Source organism: Euwallacea similis, chromosome 6 (assembly GCF_039881205.1).
Source record: "Euwallacea similis isolate ESF13 chromosome 6, ESF131.1, whole genome shotgun sequence".
Taxonomy (NCBI): domain Eukaryota; kingdom Metazoa; phylum Arthropoda; class Insecta; order Coleoptera; family Curculionidae; genus Euwallacea; species Euwallacea similis.
In genome coordinates this window covers 3,134,685-3,158,891 of record NC_089614.1, presented here as the reverse complement: position 1 = coordinate 3,158,891, position 24,207 = coordinate 3,134,685, and the positions used below count along the sequence as shown (strand labels likewise).

The 24,207-nt window shown below is 36.3% G+C and overlaps 2 protein-coding genes and 1 long non-coding RNA gene across 10 annotated transcripts in view; 2 read left to right on the top strand and 1 right to left on the bottom strand.

Annotated features, from left to right (window-relative positions):
* The window catches only part of LOC136409737 (uncharacterized), a 101,372-nt gene that overhangs the window by 49,819 nt on the left and 27,346 nt on the right, over window positions 1–24,207 (bottom strand). The window lies entirely within an intron of this gene.
* LOC136409723 (uncharacterized) overlaps window positions 1–24,207 on the top strand; it is a 159,378-nt gene that overhangs the window by 128,786 nt on the left and 6,385 nt on the right. For 4 of the 8 annotated variants that reach the window (XM_066391420.1, XM_066391425.1, XM_066391424.1 and 1 more), the window contains 10 exons: window positions 8,516–8,734; window positions 8,794–8,988; window positions 9,050–9,302; window positions 9,841–9,930; window positions 11,544–11,721; window positions 14,881–15,227; window positions 15,275–15,346; window positions 15,411–15,487; window positions 15,547–15,648; window positions 16,630–16,718. In XM_066391420.1, the coding sequence (XP_066247517.1) occupies window positions 8,516–8,734; window positions 8,794–8,988; window positions 9,050–9,302; window positions 9,841–9,930; window positions 11,544–11,721; window positions 14,881–15,227; window positions 15,275–15,346; window positions 15,411–15,487; window positions 15,547–15,648; window positions 16,630–16,718 (1,622 nt within the window). The remainder of the gene's footprint in view (window positions 1–8,515; window positions 8,735–8,793; window positions 8,989–9,049; window positions 9,303–9,840; window positions 9,931–11,543; window positions 11,722–14,880; window positions 15,228–15,274; window positions 15,347–15,410; window positions 15,488–15,546; window positions 15,649–16,629; window positions 16,719–24,207) is intronic. The other 4 variants (XM_066391421.1, XM_066391428.1, XM_066391422.1 and 1 more) reach the window with 3 other exon arrangements.
* Window positions 16,809–22,823, top strand: LOC136409734 (uncharacterized). Its single transcript, XM_066391442.1, has 5 exons — window positions 16,809–17,002; window positions 17,129–17,301; window positions 20,882–20,954; window positions 21,009–21,124; window positions 21,194–22,823. Exons 2-5 carry the CDS (start codon window positions 17,201–17,203, stop codon window positions 21,408–21,410), a joined length of 507 nt encoding a protein of 168 aa, XP_066247539.1. The 5' UTR covers window positions 16,809–17,002; window positions 17,129–17,200; the 3' UTR covers window positions 21,411–22,823.

Genomic DNA, 24,207 nt, shown 5'->3' with positions numbered 1-24,207 from the left:
AGAATTTGTAGTTTATATAAGTAGCATCGGCCCCCTTAGAAGGGAACAACAAATGGCGCTAATATTGATGAGGCGTTTAAAATAGAGGTCTAAACGATCTGCGGGTATTAGGTTTTTATTTACGCTCAAGCAGAGCCATTTCCCTTTCTTCTACTTAAGATGGTCGTGATCTCCGAATCTCGGGGGGATTGGGTTTGATTATTGCTTCGCAACACTGAGTGAGAGGTCCCTTCCGACCCCATCCCTCACCCCGCAATTGGAACTCCTTTTATATTTAAATTGCTAACGGTGGCTCTCCGTGTAAATACGAGTGTTGCCCCCTCCTTATTTCAATACCGCTCATCACAGATACGGATATTTACTCAACTGTATTTTCTTTTGGGCGAATTATTCGGATGAAGTTTTTTACTCTCACTTCCCCGCGATTTCTAATTTCATTGTTCCGCCGGCCGGGCCGATGTTTTATGTTTCTTTTCAGTTTTCTTTTATTCCGCCGTATATACGGAGATGCACCTAATAAGATGCTAAATTGCTCCCCGACACTTCCTGTTTTCACCCGGGTAACTTTCAACAACTGACATCGCTCACGAGAAAAATTATATGCCGTCAACCCCCAAATATAAATTCATAAAGGATGCCGGCTGTTACTTTTTCGCCCTTTAAAAAATATCGCCCCCAAAGATGAATGAAACTTTTCGCCATTTTAATTTTCAATATGGACAAAAGTCTTCTTATTATTGTCCGCTCTTTGTGTTTTTTCAACTTTAATCCGAAATGAGGAACCGACAATCGTACGTTCTCGAATTATGTTTAGATCGCGATGATATTTACCGGTCCGCTAAAAAATTAAAGAAAAACACTAAATTGCCTAACAAAGGTCGCTGCAGGGGCATAATTTCTTTCGCGAAGGGCCAAGATTAAGTTTATATAATTCAGCGTACCCACTAATTGATATTGAATCATTAATACCAGAAAGAGGAGGAACATAGACGGGCATAAGGCACCCTCTGTTTGTAATTCGGGGGCGGTTGAGGGGCGCTTTATTATATTATAGCCACTCAGGCTTGGTTTATCGCCATAGACAATGCACAGTTTCAATCCCAAGTCATTTTTATGCAGCATAGTCAGAACCGTCTTTAGATGAATGCATAAGACGCGTCAAACGTGAAGTAAGCCTATTGTCTGATCCGGTGGTATCTAAACCATAACCAAAATAGTTCTTAAAAACTGGTAGAGGTTCTCCCATCATCCTAATGTGAAATCTTATCGCTGGTAAAGTTATCTATCTGTGGTACCCAATCGCTCCCCTTAAAACTCACCCTTAGCACACGAGCATGAAAAATTTCACACGAGCTTCAGGTAAGGAAACCAATCACATATGTGTTTTAAGAGACTTTTTAGCAAACTGTGTACACTATTTTTCGAAGAGAAGAGACGCAGGAATCGAACCAGGTATGAAAATATATTTTCAATAAAAATTTTAAAAAACTGTTTAAAAAAAATCAGCACACACCTATAAAATAACAATTTTTGGTCTGTGAGTTGTTAATGACAGCTCCAACTTTCAAATTGACAACTGCAAGGAATTTGAGTCATTTTTTTACTAGAAAGATGGGTCGATCGATACCTAGTTTAAAAGTCGGTTTATGCTTAGTTCACCTATCGAGTTTTGAAACATTGAGATCAACAGTAGTGCACAAAATAGAAAAGATTTATTCAAGTAGTAGTCTTCTTTGACATAGAAAAAACATTCGATAAGGCGAGAACCAGAAACATTTGCGATGTCTTCATCCTCCAGGGCATCTCTAGGAGACCATCAGAAGCTAAATCAAAGGTCCATAGGTCAGTTGCTTATCACCATAATTGTGGTGTCTCTTAATGGGGATCTTTTGGAGACCAGCCCGGAGGATACAATTCGCAAGCGTACTGTAACAACGTAATAGCGATGGTAGCTTTGTTCGAACGGGAATAAAAACCAATTTCGGCTCTTCAGAAATATGTACAAGGAATCCTGATCTGATAAATTGTAGCAATAGTACAATGGTGTACTGACGCTGAACCGTCTGTAAATTCTGAGAAGACAGCACTTTACAGTATTTACAGCAGAAGAAAAACGAACATAGGATTCAAGCAATCTTCGCTGTATAGAAAATTCCTGCTGCTTCAGTTAAAGTACTTAAGGGTGATCAGCTGCAGGAAGCTAACCTGGAAAAACCACGTGAAAGAAACATGCAATATAATAAGACCTGCTTTACGCTAAAATTTACTACACTACAGAAAGTGATCTGTCTGGTAGCGCATTTACTACACCACTGGGAACAGCGCTCAATGGGAAGTTACTTGCTGAAGTTACTGGAGGTTCCAGGCTGAATCAATCAGGGGGTTATGGCATCCCATAGAAAACTTGAAGCCCACAAATAGTGACAGCAAATACTATGCTAACCCGAACGTTTGAGAATTGCTGAACTCTTTCGACAAAACATTCCAGTCATTCTCCCAGAGGAGCAGTTCCCCAGTGAGAGACTAAGACTGAAACAATCGCTTGGAGTAAACTTTCCAATGAAAAAGGGATTTAGGATAGAAGTTCTTCAGCCGTCATCGGACAACAATCCGGTTTGCCGTGCTGACGGACTGGGAACGATTAATTCACAGTCATTAGAAGTCGGGATATACAGGGATGCCCGCGGGAGGGGAAATTCTTTCCCTTGAGAGACATACAACAATCTCCTAGGGCGAGATTTTCGCTATACTAGTCACACGAGAGGAAGTCAGATAAGGAACTGAAAGGGAGATTTACATTTTCTGTGACAGTCAAGTCAGCTTACGGACTGTTTGCAAATCCAAGATCAGTTCAGAGCTCGTCTAGAAATGTAAAGACGCTCTTCAGGAAGAAACAGGCACAAAGACGTAGTAGAAACTACAACATAGAAGAAAACAAACAGGTCGATCACTTCGGGTTCCTAATAATGCTTCCAACGACTTGAACCAGGTTCAGAACTTAGCAGAAAGTATGTTTTCCACACACTGAACACATGAACCTAAGAAACATTTAAAATAAACTAATTGCAATCTGCTAGATGTGGACAAGCCAAGAATATCTTACCCGACTCGGACACTAATCTAAACACTGTGGTACAGGAGAGGAATTCCCATACCACTTCCTAGGACTGCAATAAGTGAGCACTTCTTAGGCTCAAGACGTTCGGAGCCGATTTTCTCCTCCAGGAGGAACTTTCGATTTTTGACTGGGATAGGATACTCTTCTTTAAAAAAGAGGACGGGTCATATTACGGAGAGGGAGGGGCCCACATGGAGTGGAAAAGGGTGGATTAAGGAGCGAACAGCGCCTTTAAGAGCCTAATTTTCTTTAAAAAAAATTCAGCGAGTCAAAAGTTAATGGGCGGGGGAGTGATAGACTTTTGACTCTCACTATAACATGTGACATAAATAAGACATTGTAAGAAGACATCAGTGTGCAAAATTTATCTAAGGGATATGCGGCGCGGCAAGCCAAAAGATATTTATCTTTCTTATTATTAAAATAATATTACACAAAACAAGCACGCAGAATTACTTTTTCATTTTTATGGCTCCATATACTCCCGCAAAGGGCATTATCATTGTATAAACAAAATAGGATTCCTTTAAAAGCCAGCCGTATTTTCGCCAGGCCCTCCTAAATAACCTTTTCAAAATGAACTGTGCTCCGGAAATAAAATACTACCTTAATATGACGCATAAAAATTATGTCGTTATTCTCCTTTTTTTCTGAAAATATTGCTGGCCTTTATATCGCACATAAGAGTGCAGCGTGATATACTGTGTGATCAAGTAAATATATTTATGTAAGAAAAAATGAAAATAAATTACAGAAGCGGCGATCAAGTGCAGGAACGTTTCTTTATAAATCTTTAAATAAAAATGACAACTCGTTATGTTCGTCTTAGGTTACCCCATATTCAAAGCTCTCGTCTCTATTGTCCAGAGGTATAAAATATCGCTTTTAATATATAGAAATATGACCATTTAAACTGTCTAGGGACGCTTACACTGCCCTAAGAAGAAGTGAGACATAGGCCCATTTTAAAGAAAGGTAAAAGGGTAAAGACTAGGGGAGTGCCGTCTCTGCCTGACCATCCGGTAATATTGCTCTATAAAACTGTCGGTTTTTCTTTATTGTTTTTAAAGTTTAGGCTTACCTATATTTCAACCGTAATGGCTTGAAAAGGGGGAGTAAATATTTGTTTATAAGATGAAATAAATGACATTAATAAGTGTTGAACGTAAATTACATTTTTTTAGATAAGGTGTTTATAGAAAAATCCCATAAAGCCCCAATGAACTCGACAGTAGTTTAAAAACTATGAAAAACAAGCGTTTCGTGTTGTTTGCTCAAGTGCCTGCAAATCTGCATGGATTTGAATAAATTCTCGCTTCACGGAAGGAAAAACTTGGCCAAAAAATAAAACAAAGGACAAAGACAAACAGTCAACCAACCAACGCATGATATAAATTTTCGACTGGATGCAAAAGTTGCCCGCATAAAACAACTTCAAAATTTTTCGTTTCGCACTCGGTTGATTCGTGTTTTGTTTTTCTTAAACAAGTCTTTTCGCCGCCTGTTTTTGTTTTTGAATTTTAAATTCAGTGTATCGATCTTTCTTATTTTTTCGCTAATCAAGTCGATGAATGGGCCGTAATTCCGACGATGAAAAATTCATTTCTCTAAACGAATCGTCTGAAAATCTGGGCAAAAATTAATTAATTCAATAATTAAAAACGCCGTTTATGTCGCTATATTTTCGTACCCCGTTCCACTTTCTACGAGAGGACTGAGAAAAGAATACTTTGCATTTTTGAGTGTCCGCCCTTCGATGAAAAATATACACGTCTGGCCGTCCCGTCCAACCAAGTTTTAATTCAAATTTGCCAAAGTGTCCTTTTTGAATAAACATATTTCATTTTGGGACCCTTTTCAGCCTCAGATTTAATAAATATGCGAGTTAACAATTCGAGAATTTGTATTAGATTTTAAATTTACATTTTCATAATTTCCACATTCTGATGGAGGAGGTGTTATCAATTAACGCTGTGTTTTCATTTTGGGATTTAGATTTAAAAATCAATCTCAATCGAAAGTAAATATAACGCCTGCTTTCGTACGCGGACTTTCGTCTGAACATAATTTGAAAAGGTATGACACACATATCATTATAACTCATTTTCCCCTTTGAAAATACGTCAAACCAATATCGTTAAATACGCTAGATGCAATGAAACATTTTAAGTTAAAATTTTGAACCTGAGCTGACCCCGAACCCAGCAATGCTCTCACATTACGAAAACAAATGAATATTGATGAATCCGCTAACATTAATAAAAGGTAATGAAAAGGACAGAAAAGGCGTAATGAAAGATGTTAAACGTCTTGGATATAGACAAAAAGCAACTCCCTGGGGACAATTCGAGAATTTGTATTAGATTTTAAATTTCCATTTTCATGTACTCCATAACCCAATGGAGGATGTGTTATCAATTAACATTGTATCGTCACTTTTTTCCACTTTATTTCCACTTAGATACATAAATCAGTATCGTTTGAAAATAAATATTATTTGGTGATATATACGGGTTCTCTTTAGTAGATAACTTAAGAATATATGACACACTTTTTCATAACGAATTTTTCTTTGTGCAACTACACCTTTGTAGTTCTAAGGAATGTCAAACCATCGTCAAACCATTATTGTCTAATGTACTGGACAAAAGGAAACATTTTAGGTTAGAATCTTGGATTTACACCTCCCTGAAACACATCAATTCTCCTTCATTGTGCAAACAAATGATCAATGATAAATCCGTTCACATTAACAAATGATAGAGAAGAAAGGTTAGAAAAACAGGAATGAAAGATGTTAAATGTCTTAGCAATAGACAAAAAGCAACCCCCTGGGGACCGTTTCGAAGTTATGATTGCCAAATTTCACAGTTTATAGCCATGGGCGGGCAAGATATATAATAATGTCCGTACAGTTAAACCGGACGGACGTTAGCAATTTATGAATGTCCGGCAGCAGGAACCGTCGATGCACCATATGCCGGCTAGTCCTGCGAACGACAACCGTCATTTGTAACTGCGGGGGGCTAAACAAGGACGTTTTGCTAAATATTAATAACTCTCACTCAATTACCTTACACTTACCGGAATTTCAGGACCAAGGATTTATATTAATTGGCGACCGTTTAACCTCCTCGAACTACGTCGCTCCTACTCAGTATGTGGAGTTAGGCCTTTAATTTATTGTTTCGGCTGCCTGGGCCAACACTTGGTATAATCGTATTATTATGACTTCGGTCCCAGACGTCTATTAATCGCATTCTTTAACACTGATCCATTTGTTCCCGTCAAAAACTAACCACTAAGAATTAATATGATAAAAGGAGATTATAAAAAAGCAAAACCAATAAGCAATTTCCTTTTAGGAGGACTTCAAAGAAAGGCGCAAAAAAGAAGTGCGAAAGCACGTCATTTCCAACTTAAGGCAAATAAATTAGGTTTAAAGTATAAACTCATTTGAGTAAGTAGATTGTGTTTAAGATTGGACAGATCGAATGGGCTGGCTGATGCCAGGCGCGACTGAGAATAAATAAAAGTCTAATAAAGGCTCTAATGGAAAAAGCGCCTGGAAGTGGGAAATAAAAAAGATACCGTATAATTGACAACCGACCAGGAGTGCATTGTGTTGGGGGGAAAAGTGAACGACACTTTCGATCGCCCAATATCTAAATCAGCCCCAGTTTTCGACGACAGGAAGCTTAATAATTCCATTCCAAATGAGACCTCTTTAATCCCTCATTTAGCAGTTTCATTTTCAATACGTATGTGATTAATTAATGTTACATAGTGATTCTTCGAGAGCCATAATGCGGCAATAAAAAAAATTTATTGCAACATTTTTTCGAAATTTTTGATTTTTGAACGCGCCATTGTATCTTGTCCGTCAGATTTCGTGCCTCAGATAATTTAAAAATAATACTCCTTGAGGGAAACGAAGAAGAGTTTGAAAGATAATTTTATGAGGGCAAATGAGCATAAAACAGCATGTGGTTAGAGGTGAGAATCATTGATATTCCAGCGGTGACGTCTTGTGGAAACTTAAAAAACTTGACGCCCCCCGTGTTTGGCTCGGTCGCGCATATTTCATATGCAGGAGGGCTGTTTTGCTTGCCGCGGCAATATTATTTCCATATTTTTCACATAATGCGCGGCTGTATATGGGTTTTATTTCATGTGACATCATGGTAATGCATTTTAACATCTTATCATTCATTGCGGCGTCTTCGCAACTCTTTAAAAAGCGCTCCTCTTTTTTGGCCCGGCGCAAATATAATTTGGTTTATGAAGGTTCGACCCATATTCCCTAATTTACAACGTTTACTTTGTCCTTTGTGTATATATACAAGGTGTCTCCGAACATAGTGCCATAAATTCAACCGCACTTTCTAGGTCCCAAAATATGACGAAAATTTCATATAAACATATATCAAAAGGAGTTTTGTTTTCGATATACAGGGTGTGAACGGTTGGTTCCTGAGGATGATTTTTTTATTAATATTTTCGAAACATTTTGAGATAAATTAATTAAATGTTTTACTTTTTTGTAGCTTTTTGTTCTCTTTCTGAGTCGCTATAAAGAAATTGCCACATTTTTCAATAATGGAAGGAGGTAGTGCTTAGAAAGTACCTAAACTTTTTTATACTTAATTTTATTGACGATTTTATAGAAAAAATATTAAAATTGAAGATTCTTACATAAAAAGGATGCTCTTGTTGAAAGTCCAAATCTTCAATAGTTTTCGAGAAAAAAAAGATTTAACAAGTCGGTGGATACTAGCTTTATTAAATAAACCTTAAAAAAAAAAATATATATAAAATTAACCTTTTACACCCTGTATGTGAAAAACGAAATGCCTTTCGATATATGTTTATATGAAGTTTTCGTCATATTTTAGGACCTAGAATACATGGTTGAATTTTTGGCACTTTGTTCAAAGATACCTTGTATATTCCACCGAGTCTCAAAATATTCTGCCTTGGGGTCAAATAACAAATTAACGACGACATATTTCAGTGAAAAATCCAATTTAAAAACATGCCCACCTTTAGACTAGGACGATAAAAGTGAATGTAAGTCGCACCCCAGGGGTGTTTGGACGTCGGAATGGACACTCGAGAAGTAATAAGCTTAAGACGGTATGTTGATGGGCCGACCGGCCGTTCCTCTAATCCCTTCTTGAGCAAACATCTTGTTGGATAACTTAATTTCTCCTTTACGGCTGATTGAAACCCTGCAGGGGTGGTCCAGACCCTCTAATATAGATATGAGTGGATACGCGTTGCCAGCCTCAATTAGAAATATAAACAGGGGTTTTGTTGGGAATGTGTTTTGATTGTAAACATTAGCTTATAGACGAGCCCGGGTCAAAATTGATAACGAAGTTTTTTGTTTTATAGCAGGCGGCGTCCCTAGAAAAAGTGTTGAAGGAACAGCAGCAACATCAGCAACTGGAGCTCGAAAGGAGTGGCTGGGACCAAGACAGAGAAGACAGGGACCTGAAGGGCAATGGCAGCGTCAGTCCTCCAGGATCGGATCTCCATGTGCAAGACGACTCTCCGTTGCCGGCATCGGAGTCGCAGAAAAACCTTAGCGCCACCATACCACCGGTGTCTCAGGTAAAAGCGGATTAATGCATACCTGAAATGATTCCGGATCATTACATCTGTTGTTTCAGACGGAATCAAAATTAGGCAACGATTATCCCCCATACAGTCAATCACAAGGGTCCGTACCCCCGATGATGTCGTCGCCTGCTTCAAACCTGCATCATATACAACAAATTTTGCATCAACATGTCCTCAGTCCGACGCAATTGCAGAACTTAATGAAGCAGCATTCGTTAATGCAACAACAGCAGCAACAACAGCAGGTAGTTATTCTGTCACGATTCCGTCGGATTTAAAATTATTCGACCTTTGTTTTAATTTCAGCACCACCAGCTAGCGGAACTAAGTAAAAAACAAATGGAGCAGACAATGCAGCAATTACAAGAACAGCTTCAACTGAATCTCATTCAACAGACACATATCCTGCAAAACAGCGACAAGAAGAAAGCTTCGGGATCCCTACAACAGCTGAGCCTTCAGCAGCAGCAACTTATTCAGCAGTTGCAGCTGGTGCAGCGGCAATACGTGATGCATCAAGGTATGGGTATGCAGCCTCTGATGCTTGCCCAAGGACAAGGTAAATCTTCCTGAAGATTCATCGCGGGGGTGGGTTTGAAGAAGTTGAAGATTTTTCTGATGAAGATAGAAAAATTTGTTCAAAAGATGATAGTTGTCGTATTTTTGTAAGTAATTGATGTAAAAACGTGGTCAAGTAGTAAAATTAGTAATCAGTAAGTTTCAAGAGAGAAAATAGAATCGGAGTGTAGGCAAGAGGTTTCGACATATTTCTAGCTTTTAGGTAAGTTGGGTTTGGGCAAAGCCAATCTTGGGATAAAACGTCACATTTTGCAAGAGGACGGCCAATCACGTGCGTTTAAATCTCTTAGCTAGTGACGTTTAAATCTCTTAGCTAGTGGCGTTTGAATTAAAATTGGCGCTTATGGTATAGGTCGACTAGCTTGGCACTGCCCTTACTTCGACGCGTCTCCCCTAAAAGCTGGAAATATTGTTCTTTAGTGCCTAATTTTAAGCGCACGTGATTCACTCTTTGTGTCGTTCTCCGATCAACACTATTGACACTCTTTTTTAATTTAAATTGTCTTTTTCTTAAATAGGTTTGAACACGAGAGACGTGATGAGCCCCTGGAAGGAGCTGAACGATCAACAGCACATACTTAACAACAAACCGCCATCCGAAATAAATGGTAAGTCGTGTTTTGCGAACTGAAAAATAAACATTTAGCGGCTTAAACAATAAAATAATTAACAAACGATTATTTACGAAACGGTGCCAGGCCGACATTTTTCGAAACACTGGCCTCCGTCAGAGAATTTGTTTATGGCACATGTTTAGATAAAAGTTTATAATTAAATGCCTAGTTTATTGTTAGTAAAACACATTTATGCAAGACCCCAGGAAGATGGGAACGAAAAATGTGTCATTATCTATGGAACCGTTTATTTTATGCCGGCCTTAAGTAAACAAATAATGCCCCTTGCAAAAATACCGGGAGCTCACATCTATTTGGGTGAATCACCATAATACAATTTTATTAAAACATAATTTATTAACGAGTCAATAATTGCCGGATAACAATTTCTTTTATAAATAAACAATCTAGTACCATTATTGATCTACACTATGTTTCTGTTCAAATCTATTAATAAAATGAAATGTACATTTACCAAATTGAACCGATCGTATCCAGTTTCACCAAGAAGCTCTACTTCTATCGGGATACATATTTTTAAAACCCTCCCGAGACCTCAATTCTCATTACCTCTCATCTTGTTTAATGCATCGAATATTTTTCTCTCTTCTAATCATTGATTTAACATTCCTTTCGCACACTCCACTGACAATTTTTCTTCCCGGAAAATTCCGTTTACGAAGAGAAAGAAAAAAATGTAGTTTTCAATACATTTAAGAATATTTACCGTCCAATATAATTTCCGTTATTACTTATGACTTCTTTACTGTACTTAATATCCAAGAACATATGTGTATAAATGCAATTATAAATAGACACAGCTATACAGGGTGATTCTCAACCTACACGCATAAACTTAATTTATAACTGAGAACAAGTAACGAATATTAGTGAAGAAATGTAGTAAACCATTTTTAATTTCAGAGATACCAATTTATTTCAAATAAAAATAAAAGGAAAAAATGAATATAAAAAATGCTGCAGCCACTGAATTTTCATGTGATTTGCCATATGTTAGTACCATGTCCATAAGTTCTTCGTTTGAGAAATTATGCGCCATATTAATCGGGTGAAAATGAACTCAAATACGATCCCAACTAAAAAGAAAGTACTGCTATTTTTGAAATATCGAACATACCGTCTTGACTCTCTTACTTCTTAGTTTTTATTTTTTTTTAAATTGCACCTGATAAATTGTTTTGCGTCTCAACTCAGCTGTGCATTGAAAATCACACATCAAACAATTACTATGATAAATTAAATGTATTTTTAATTCTCTGAAATTCAGGTTTTTATTTTTACTTGTAATAAATTGGTATCTCCGAAACTGAAAATGTTTCATTAAATTTTTTTTCTACTAATAATCCTTACTTGTCCTTAGCTATAATTTCCCAAGTTTATGGGTATAAGTTAAGAATCATCCTGTATAATGCTCAAACGAGCATGCGCATACTTGTTCAAAATTTAAACAAAATTATCGGGCAGAACTTTCCGGTAGACCGAATATTTTATCTACAGACCATTCCGCATGGTTCCTTCTTTGACCTTTCTGTGTCTTATTAATAAAGAACAAAAATTCGAAGGTGCATTTCTAATTCCTCCTACAGACAACAGCTCTGGGCTATTAAGCATTCAAGGCAGAACCAGCCGAGAAGATTCTCTCTCTGAGGACAAACCCGTGAGGACAACCACCCCTGATAGAGTGCACCATCACCTGTACGGCCACGGGGTGTGCAAGTGGCCAGGCTGTGAGACTGTTTGCGAGGATTTGCAGGCATTTATCAAGTAAGAAATTACTATTTTCCATTTATTTCTCTTCGACAATCTCTGCAGCGTAAAATTGAAGATTTGCAAGTATTTTCCAACAAAATCGCCAAAATTTTAATCTGGACGGACTACGAAACAAAAAAGGGGAGGTTTGTAAAGATTCCAAAGTCAACATTAATTTTGGTTTATGTTTAGCATTTTATGAGGTGATTAATATGTAAAAGAAAAGAGGGAGATTAAGTAAAACACCAAATTACAATATTTTCATCGAGCGGGCGACAAAAGAAAAACCAACCTGGCATAAATTAGGCAGGACCGGTCGCCTTAAAAACTCTAATTATGCCATGTTTAATTAATATGCAAGGCGTTTGATTGCGGTGTTGTCGGATCTAAATGTTAATCCTCGACAAAGGCCTTTATTACTTTCTTAACGCCGGCCGAACGAGGGGAAAAGTTTGGCTTTGTATTTTTCATTTATCTTCTCTTCTAAGACGATAGGAGAAAAGGGCATTCGGTGAATTCGATGATTTTATCGTACAAAAAAAAATCGGAATGTTCTTCGGCAACAATTTTAGAAAGGGGAGTTGAACTTTTAATTAGTCTTCAGTCCGCGGCATTGCCACCCAAGGCCAAAACAGTTTTTATCCAAACAATAAACGATCAATAAGCCATTTGCTGAAAATAAACACAATAAATTTCATCCCCTTAACAGTTTATCTACATCATAAACCTCCTCAGTCGAGAACTTCTTAAAAGGGAACTCCACTTAAAACCTATACAGTTATTCAGATTCACTGCTCAGCATTGGGATTTCGAAAACCGAAAGACTTAGGAGATCGTTAAATTTGGGGTAAACTTGCGCATTTTTATGACGAGGACAACTACATTTTAAAATTTAGAAAATTCCAACTGGTTCTGGAGATATTAAAAAAAAAACGATATCTTTTCAAATTCCTTTTATTATACAGGGTGTTTGATAGAGCGATGAAAAGTTTTCAATAGGAGGGTAGATGGGGCCATTTTGAATCTACATAACAATATTTATCCTTAAACCAAGCCTCACCATTTTTCAAATATCGACCTTCTTAGGTTTTAATACGAAATAATTGAATTGATACAATTAAATTCAATTTTTTTAGTATTAAATACTTTCCACTTTCGGAGATATATTTTTTATATTCTTAATATGGATATTGACAAAGCAAAACAAAAATTAATGAAAAATTATTATTATAAACAATTGGGTAGACTACTTAATGTATTAAAATACTTTGGTTCCAATTTATTCGTCCATTTTAAATCAAATTTTCTCCAATGCGGTGCTAAATCAAGAAATTCAAATAGTTTCAAAAACTTCTCTATTCTGTACTCTTTAAAATGATACATGACATTATGACAATAATTATAGCTCACAAAACTAAATACAAAAGTAAATATTCACAAGAAAATAAGTTACATTAAATTTAAATAAGTATTAATCATTTTAAAACTTATAGCGCTGGTTCCAACTTAAACAATTCTACTATTAATTAATTTCATTTTCAAAATGAGACTCTCCATTTCTAATGCATTTACTTGTCCCCTCTACTCTGCCCTCCCTACTCTCCCCCCTTGGCCGATATTTAAAAACTGATGAAACTTTGTTTAAGAATAAATATGGTCATATAGATTCAAAATGGCCCCATCTATTTCCCTTTGAAAACTTTCCATGACTCTACCAAATGTCCTGTATAATATATGAAGTCACATACCAAAAATAGGATTTTTAACATTTGGCACCTATAAGAAAAAACAAAGTTGATGATGGTTACCAAAAATCATAACGTTGAATTTAAAATACAACGTCGCTCTGTTATAGAAAAGAAAAAGTTGCAATGATGAAGTGTCAATCATTTTAAATTGTCCTGCCAAAATAAATTGACGAAAAAATAAAAATGGTTTCCAAAATGTTGATATATATTTATTTAAATACTCCAAAAGTCGTTGGATTTTTTTTAACTTTAATGATATATTCTTGAACTCCAAATTACGCAATTTTGCCACAATTTAACTCATCTTATATCTTTTATGGTTATCCCCGTGCTTGAGCTCCAGGAATGAACACCCTATAAATAGAAAAAATTTACTTTACATTTTCGTAGGCACCCTTTATCATCATTCATTCATATTTTTAAATACAGATTTGATATTTTTTATTATATTTCTTTACATTTTATTTTATTATTTCTACTGAATTTTATTTTAAAACAGTTTTTATTACAAAAAGATCTTGTTCGAAATTTCAATGGCTTACATATAAAATATTACAAAATAAACAGGTTGTCAAAATGGTGTGCTTCAGAGCTTAATAGAAAACAGAAAAAATTACGAAAACCACTGCAAATTTCAGAATATTGCCTACTGCCCCAATAGTCATTGAGATTCTTTCCAAATTTCTTTAGAATTTTCAAGTTTCAAGGAGTTTCTAACAAAATTAAGAGGCTTCAGAATCAATTTAGAGGATCCATCTGAAAAAGTGACAATAGAAAGAATTTTCCGATATTTGTTAAGAAATTTAAAATTTTTCTAAAATATTTTTGTCTATGGTCCTAGAAATCTTCGAAATTCTCCCAAAAATTGCTTTGAAGTTTTCAAACTTTTAGAGAGAATTTACACATCAAAGTTTTGAATTATATGAAATTGTCAAAAAAAAGTTCTTCAGGATATGATAGTTCATTAAAAAAAAATGAAAAATTTTAAAAATCGTAAGAATTTTTTTATTTTCCCATTCAATAATCTTTCAATTTTTTTCAAAATTCCCGTGGAAATCCTGAACTTAGAGAAATTACTAAAATTCTACAGACTTCAAAGCCTATTCAGATAATTAAGGTACTTGCGTTTTCAAAAAAATAACACGATGATGGTTCCGAAAATCCGAAACGTCGTGATATAAATCCGACAAACCTATTTTGTAGAGGACGAAAAATGCCAACGAATACGTGACATTTTTTGATCATCCCTTCAAATAATTTTAGAGTAAAATAAAAACGATTTGAGCGAATATCGGTTTTTCTCACAAATGAGCAAACTTGCCCCAATTTCACCCACTTCACGTCTCTTATGGAGTCTGAGTTTATTTATGGAACATTATCGTGTCTATCAAGCACATTCTGGGCTGCCTCAACATTGTTATTCCAGACATTTAAATACGGAACATACCCTGGATGACCGTTCAACCGCACAGGCGCGTGTACAAATGCAAGTAGTATCTCAATTAGAGCTTCAACTACAAAAGGAGAGAGACCGACTTCAGGCTATGATGCACCATTTGCATTTATCTAAACAACTAGGTTCTCCAGACTCCCATAAAGAGACTGTTGCCCCTCCAAAAATACCCGTAAGCACAACAGTGCCACCCCCACCCGTCAACATGGGTGCTATGGTATCGGCGGTTCGGTCACCAGTACTGCATTCTCCTGCACCCAATGTAGGGGGCCCAATTAGGAGGCGACTCAGCGACAAATCAGCACTCTCTCTGGCAGGCGGTAAGTAGCGCTCTTTTTGTAAGCGATATACATAATTTGGCTTAAAGGGAAACCTTATTTTATGCTGCTTAAAGGTTTACCTTACATGCTCGAAAGGGCTGGATTAGATGTTCAGCAAGGTACTATTTTGCTTTAAATTTCGCATTAAACAGTGATTATTAAAATTCGTTGTATATCTTTCAGAAATCCAGAGAAATAGGGAGTTTTACAAAAATGCCGACGTGAGGCCGCCCTTCACTTATGCCTCCTTGATCAGACAGGTATTGTAGGAGTTTTTAATGTTAAGCATCCGTCGTGCATAATCGAATATTTATTTTAGTCCATCATCGAATCTCCGGATAAACAGCTTACGCTAAACGAAATTTATAATTGGTTCCAAAACACCTTCTGTTATTTTAGGAGAAATGCTGCTACTTGGAAGGTATTGTAGAACTCTTTATAAAGTTTTCGTTTACTCGTTTTTAAATTCGAACCAGGATTTTACCACAGCAAAAGGATACCCAGCACAACAAGTCTACAGTAATAGCAAAGTATCGTAAGTCCATTTGCTATTATTTAGCCTAAGTTTTCCCTCGCCAACAACGCATACCCGACGGTGCGGATAAAGTAACATTCTGCTGGATAGAAATTCTATCTCATAATTTTTTTTTCTAAAATCTATCCAAATATAAAAAACTGAAAAGCATTATTTTTTTAAATTATGCCACAAATTTTTTTGCTAAATTCGACTCTTCCAAGTTTTATCCCTGACTCCGAAGTTTCAGCGTTAAGTGAGGCTCAAGATGGTGGTAGGATGCTGTCAATGCCGGGCCGAAAAGTGTCAAATTCCCGAACATTTTGGGTCGAATAGCGCTGCTGGGTATCCCTCTGCTGTGGTTTTACATTGCGCGGAAGCGATGAAAGAAATGTGCACCGGCCAGCACATGCGTGCACGTTTTCCAAAATTTCATCCTAAATTCTGATTCGAATTTCCATGGAGCTATTAATAGTTGGATAATTTAAACAAATTTCTTATTCGAGTTTGTATAAGCGAAGACGTGTGTGTTTTCGGTAAAGTACCTGCACAAATCTCCAAGCTAATTATATCTTACTTTTACTAAGTTTACAGGATTAATAACTAAAAACGCTTTAGCTTGCATGCATAGTTTATCTTTTGTTTCACTCCTTAATATTTTTTGTTATTTTAAACAAATTCTGTTTTTTTTTTGGATTAACCCTCGAAGACATTAATTGAAATTGATTTATTGTCATTTGCTTAAATCCAAAATTATGCTGGAGCCAAACGAGAATATGTTTGATACGTAACTGAAACAATGGATGTAAGCAAATAATGCGATAGCGAAGCAGCTTGCAACTAGTGCTAGGCGCGTTGTTCAATCGGAGGTGTTTGATTTGTTGTTAGAACGCAGTTCGCCACAACCTGTCGCTCCACAAATGTTTCATGCGCGTGGAGAACGTGAAAGGGGCCGTGTGGACCGTCGACGAGGTGGAGTTCTACAAACGGAGGCCCCAGCGGTGCTCCTCAGGTCCGCTCACTCAACCTGTCGTCGGGTACGTCCCTGGTCCCATGGTGCACTTTGTACCTTTGTGTGTTTTGTGATTTTTTACCTCTCTTTTTCTCCCTTTTTACATTATACTTTTTATATATATTTATACTTCATTAACATTATTTGGCTTGTGTGGTGAGAGTGAAAGTGTGTCTAGCCGGTTCAGTAACCGCATGGAGTGCGCAGGCGCTGGCTTGGGCTACTAACTGCGAAGGCGTAACAACGAAGGTACAGTCGATTCCGACTACTCGGAAAGGTATACGTAGGCGTAGCAGGTCGCGGGTGGTCGTGCACCAACCTGATCTGACCTTGACTTGATTGTTGTCTTTCTCTTTCTTGGGTCTGGGTGTGTAGAATGCGATTCGCACCAATCTCTCCCTCCACAAGTGTTTCGTACGCTACGAAGACGACTTTGGCTCGTTCTGGATGGTGGATGATGCCGAATTCGTGAAACGTCGCCACCTGTCACGTGGCCGACCACGGAAATATGACCCAACCCCGTCACCTACTCCACCCCACTGCGCACAGTAAGCACAATAAGTTCAACTGTCACGTGTCACGTGACTAGGCCGTGCGTGTGCTGCTGTCTGCTCGGCTCGCTCTGCTTCATTATTTTTTCCTTTATGGGACCCTCAAACTCCTACCAAATCTATGACCTCAGGGAGAAAGTTCGACCACAAGGGCCTCAAGTTTAGGCTTGATTTTCAGCCTCCCGGTATAAGCAAACAAATCATTTGCACGCGTACGAGTTTCTTGGTCCCAACTCACGGCTTGTTTTATCGAAAACTCATTCAATTTAACTCATTTCGATAAAACAGCAATGAGTGTTGATTCAATCAAGCCATTGTTATAGCTTTGTTTACTATTAGAGACTGTTTTGCTAAGCCTAGATTTGAGCTCCTAAGTTAGCTAAACTTAGACGCTTTTATTAGTGAACTTTACCGGATTAAAGGAAACGTAGAGTACCGATGCCAGACACACACACACAACACAAACTTTTAGTGCTCGCTTTTTAACATCAACTGCATGCCAAACTTTAATCGAGGCAATATTTATTGACATTCAAAGATTCGAATGTTTATCGATGCAAATAAAAGGCTTTCTTCGCGACTTTGGATATTTGATATCAAAATAATAAAATCAATTATTAAACCTGCAGGATGGTACGTGGAAAATAATATCAGTTTCCTATATAAACTATGTTTTAAAAATGCTTCTTTATGAAACTTTTTCCTTTTATATTGAAGGAAGAATATCTTTTATTTTGCGAAAAAGCAGTAACGTGCCCGTTTCCTTTTTCTTTAAAAACGTTCGGGGATGCGGTCATTGGTACTCACGCCACTCTCGAAACCAAAAGAATTTTTTTAATGCCTAATATAAATTTTCGCGTCATCTAACAGCTCAAACAGTTTTGCAGAAATAAAGAAATTACGTTTTCTGAATAAAACTTCAACACCCTGTATATTGGTAAACATACATTTTTGAGGCTATGTAGTCGCCAGTGTTATTTTTCAACGTAGAATGTGTATGTCGTTAAAGTATGGCAGTTTATTTGTACGACATCACACACATAGGAAAGTGTTTTCTGTATTAATCGCACACATTAAAAATGATTTGCCAAAATGCAAGTTAAAAAGTTTCATTAAAAAAAATGTATTCACTTATTATTTGTATTGTTCATTTAATTTGTGTCAGCATAGTTGGCCCCCATCAGTAAAGCCAGCACTCTTCTGGATGTCTTCAAATAAAAATTACTAGTACTTCACAGTTGGGGGGATATATCTAAATTTCTTGTTCAATTTTCAATAAGAGAGTTTTTTTGTTATTAGATCGTGTTCAAATAAATCAATAAAAATCATAAAAAGCATTTTTTATGCATAGTTTATACCGAGCTTTCATAAAATGTCGCATAAATTCCATAAAATGATGTACTTAATTTCAATAAAATCGTGTCTAAGTGTTAGCAAAATTGCTCGGACCCTTACATTTTTATTTTTAACTGTGGCCTTTTTTCTTAGTAACTTAGAAATATACAGAGTTACTCAAAAAGTGGTTTCAAAACTTTTTTTTAATGACAACAACCAATATCAATTTTTTGTTGCATATTTTGATTTTGCAAACAATTCTAAATATTTTTGTAACATGTTTTATACCTACATTAAATTATTTTCAAAATGAGAAAAAATATTTTGGTAGTAGTAGATGGTGTAGTATGTTCTAATAAAACGACAAATCTTTAGTCGCAACTTGCCACTTTTTCTAAAAATAAGAATTAATTATTAAAGAACCTCTAATATTTCAACGCCTACTGGAAGCTTTGAATTAATTACTTTTTAATTAATTTTTATTAAATCACCCTTTATGTTCACAATTGATGGCAGAATCTATATATGAAATAAAAAAGGGCGTTGCCATTTAATATAATAAAACTTAATTAGTACCGAATTTTTGGGTCACTCTGTGTATTTTCAATTTACACAAAAAAATCGAAGGCTGTTTTTGTTTTCAATTCCCGATCATGCTTGAAAATAAAGGCAGAAGGCAAGCCTACGTGCCTTGCAATTACGTAGTCCCTACGCAACAACCGCCGCCGTTGACGGCTACTGTCGTACGTCAAAACCGAGCTACGAGCTGCTACAATCGATGCTCCCGCCAAGTGTAGATTAACAAGTATAGTTTGTTTTCGACAACCATAAGAATGTACCTTTTGGGAAATTCTTCCTAGAATGAGCACTGGAGGCCTGGCTTGAACGTGTGGATTCCCTAATTCAACAGGCTTCCAGCAGTAATAGACTTGCGTCTTTACCAACCTTCGTTATAAAGATCAACTTCTTAATTCACACTTGGCAAGACGATCGACCGTAGTTGCCGTGTTGTACTGCCTGTACAGTCACCGTATATGTATTCAAATCCGAAAGTTTTTGTGAAAAATTAAAACCTGCATATCAAACTACTATTATTTTTCAATGTAGATTACGCGGTTAACATATCGTGTTTTACTTTTGGAGCCCCCTTCATAAATCGATAAATTACAATAAGTTTTCAGAGGACAAGTTTTCTGCCCTCCCTTCCATAACAAGTTCGCTCGTGTCTTGCTTTTCTCTATCTTCGATTCCTCTTCAAAATTGTATTAGCTTTGCCTTTATCCTCGAAAATGTTACCACAAACATGGGCCTTTTAGGAAAACTGCACGCACAAGACAGAGATAAAACAGCTGATTGCGATTTAGTTTCCTTTTTAGATTAGAGAGATCCCACTTAGAGAGCCGGCTTTGGAATGTTTGGAAATAGCGCATTAGTACAAACCACACATTGCTTTGTTATCTAGAAATTTCCCAATTTGAAGCAAACTGTGGTTAAGTACTTCTTGCATTTTAATGTTTTGGATGAATGTGACATTAGCCTTCTAAATGTTAGATATACTGTTTTGTGAGAAGGGCAGTAATTCCAGAAATTCGGAATTACACTCTCTTTTTGCAAAAATCATATCGATAAAGGTAAATAACAATAAAACAGTAGATTTTTTTTCAAGTATTTCTCTCTCACACTTTTTAAAATTTCTTTAGAATCATCTAAATGTTATTCCATTTCTATTTTTAATTGAGTAGACGTTCCTGTATGGATTTTGAATACATTTTCATCTTTCTGATATGCTAGCATTCTAAAGCAAAACGCTCGGTACAGTCAGTCGCCCACTGAGAAGCTGACAGAAACAGGTAAATATTACTTAACATACAGGAACATAGCAATTTTATAACGGATGAACATTAAAAAGCCTCATAGTAATTTACTAATCACTAAGCAATTTACTATTTACATTTAAACATCTGACTGATATTTCAACATTTACTCGGGGTTTTTTTTAATGATCATCTTCTATCTATATCGTGTAGTGGTCATTAATGATAAAAGCTGTTTTGATCTGATTGGAATTTTTTCACACCATGTCAAAACAGTTTTTTCATTACCTTCATTCTAATCTCACTCAAACGCCCATGGTCTTCAAAACACGCCGGTACGTTATTTCATGCCTATTTTTGCTTTTACTCGTTAAATTTAGCCCCCTCAAAACAATCGACCCGAATACTAAAGAACTTGCTAACTTTAGGGGCGCCTCTTCCAAGAGTCCGACTATGAACCACAGCCCGACGTTGTACACGGATCACATGTCGGCTAACCAGGTGAATGTCGATAACAAAATATCACGAAAAAATATTCCACTTTTTCTTTAATAGTTCATGCAGGCATCGATGTTAGAGGACAGCAGCCTGTCATTTTTGGCAAACGCCTCGATGCTCCCCGGGAGACCCCGAGATAGGTCAGAGTCCCCCCCTCATGAGCATCATATCAGGTACCGAAAAGTTTGAATAAGAAGATTTTTTGAACTACGATTTGACGATTTTGCATTGATCCTCCTTAGATCACCGATGAACGGTGGTTTGCACATAAAACAAGAGTTGGCGAACCAGGAGCACCATATCGTTAGGGAGCCTGAAGCATTGCATCACTTAATCAAGAGAGAGATGCATGTGGATGCTTACGACGAGATGGAACAGGATCAGCAATCGGAAAATATGGCAGAAGATTTAACAGTGTCTTCAGACCATGGCGATCAAACGACCGTGCTAGACGCATAGTAAATATCGGTATGTGGTGATAATGAACACTAAAAAAAGGATCTCGAATTTCACAGACTTTTAAAATGCCGACTTTAGGCTAGGTAGTTGATTTTTTGGTAGTCCCCTCCTAGAGGAACGGGGACGATTTTTGTATATTTCTATGTAAATAGGATCGTGTTATCTAATAGCGAGAAAGTACTGTTTATTGTTTAGGTATGAAATCAGATACTGACTAGGAAGGATGAGATACGACTTAAGTTCTTTATATACAGGGTTATTTGTTAAAGTTGTGGTGAAATGTGTTGAGCTTTGGCTAAGCTAAGTATGCACTAGGAGTGCTTTCATAGACGTGGCTAAGCCAAAGGTTAAAAATGTGGCGTTGTAGAAGTAAAGAAGACGTTTCGTTTTAGCATATCAGTTCCGCTAGGTGGCGCCTCTCGTACTTGAGGCCGCGTATGCCAAATAATATTATTTATGTTTATTAAACTATCGTTGCGCTCATATAGTGATGTAAAATAAGCAATACCTACTGTAAATTATTATCGTTAAGCCGCTGTGCTCTATATTTATCTTTACGAGAGGGAAAATATTCCATATCATTATCTAAATAAAAACGTATATCAGTGTATAAAAAATGTAGAAAATCTTTTTTCCTCGGTTGGAATTTTCGTCACGCTAAGTCAAATCAAATTTCGCAGTATTTGGGTCCATCTTTTATATTATCGGCCCTCATGCATAATGCCAAATGAAGTTTCCGTGCAAGGTATGGTGCGTTTAAGAAGGAACATAAAATGCGTCTTGGGAATTTTTAAGCACACCTTGTACATTGTGATAGACCTTCAGTTCTCCCGCTTCTAGAAGGATCAAAAGTATTTTATTACGTTGTATGTTATTATTTGCCCCGGGATAAAAATCAATCCGTATTAAATAAGTCGACATATCATGTAGACATAGGCAAAGGGCAATATTGTGGTTCTGCTTATAAGACGATGCAATAGTAACTGTAAGGATCGACTTTTACTCCCGATAAAGCGCAAATCTGCAGGAATTAGCATTTTGAATTTATTATTTGGAGAGGATACGTTATTTATTGTCGGTTCAGTCGCATCACTCCAAATTTTAACTTCTTAACGCAGTTATTATTCATACCATAAGTTGTAAGTTCTTTTAATCAGTTATTATTGGTTTTATCCGTCCTGCGCTTTTTTAGCACAATGTTAATTTTAAACAGATACGTCATTCTTTTACATAACTACGGTGGTCTTAGATCCGTTTTTTAAATATATATATTTGTTTGTAAATACGATATAAAGAATTTTTATATCTTTTGAGAACGAGTTCATCCTATACTTTTACGTATACATAGTATTTCCAAAAAGTTGTAACTTATTGATTATTGATGTAAAAGTAAATAAACTAAACAAAAAGAAACCCCATTCTCGATTTATTTCTTATTTACCTTTCCTCCGATATATGTCCCATCAACGAAAAATCCCGAAAGTTTGTTCAATCAAAGTATAGCATCGAATCAAAATAACATCCTCAATAAAAAGTTTGCCCACCCTTGCAAACTCCTATGAATCATCCCCTTTTAGCCTTAATGTAAATAAACCTAGTTAAAACTTTCTCTACCCCTTGGTGAAGGCCCATTTAGTACATTGTGCCATGAATGAAATGGAAAATCAATAAAAACCAGAGACTTATATCCATGAGTTTTTTGATAAAACAGAAAACTGCATTTTCTGCGATCGATTGAGATGTTTCATTGATTTTCTTGCTGTCATGCATAGATACATTTTACAGGGATTTGCAACAAAAAGCATACCTTCATTCTTAATATTTTGATAATTAATCATAATCCAGGTTTGGAATTGTAGCCATCCTGAATTAACTTTTTTTTCTCATTTTTTGCCATTTTTTCCTTTCTTATTATTTTTTATGACGATTCTTATTTAATTATCTCTATTGTTCGTTAATATTTCTTGTTGCTTTCCTTTTTTTCTTTTCCTTTGTCTTTTTTTTGTTACAATCTTGACCCTAAAGACTGAACCAACGCTACAACCTTAACATATAAATATATTTTCTGCAGCGAAATTACAACTCTAATAAAACTAGAACCTTGGCGGCAACTGTAGCTGTAGCCTGCAACTCTAATATTTGCAGTGAAACTGTAATTTTAAGGAGACTATCACCCAGACGGCTGCAGCAAAGCTACAGCTCAGATCTACAAGTCTAACTTCTGCAGCGAAGTTACAATTGTAACGAGCAGCCTTAACTTTTGCTGTAGTTTTAATGAAGCTACAACACTGACGAAGAAAGAAAAGTTAGTACACGATACTTCAGTATTTATCGAGAAAGAAAGAAAGCAACAGAATGACGACTAAAAACATATTTTTTTCTCTTCTAAATGCTAAGTAAATCTTTAGTGATCTTTTCCAATGTCTCATATTGCAGTAAGATAGAGACAATCGACATCTAATAAAAATAACAGGCAAGTTTTTATTTTTGCGCTACATAACTCGATTTTTATGAGATTCCATGGAAATGAGCAAATTACAACTCCTTCACGTGATTTACACAATAAAGTAAGCCTTTATTGAATCTGGACAAAAAAGGGCTAAATTTTATGGCTACATGGGACTTGTATGTTCTTTACTAGATTAATTGTCTTCACCATTCTGTGCAGAATCTTAACTCATTAGATAAGCTTCAAGCTAAGATTTTTATATTATTACTTTCAATTCTTAATTAAATTAATTCTAAATTAAACTCCACATAATTCTCCAAAATCTTTCAATTAATAAAAAGTATTACC

Bases quoted from the DNA above. Each gene is read 5' to 3' on its own strand.
- LOC136409734 (XM_066391442.1), top strand. From the start codon at position 17,201: ATGGTGGATGATGCCGAATTCGTGAAACGTCGCCACCTGTCACGTGGC. The intron at 17,302-20,881 runs GTAAGCACAATA...TGCTAACTTTAG, and splicing joins ACTCCACCCCACTGCGCACA to GGGCGCCTCTTCCAAGAGTC. The intron at 20,955-21,008 runs GTGAATGTCGAT...TTTCTTTAATAG, and splicing joins ATCACATGTCGGCTAACCAG to TTCATGCAGGCATCGATGTT.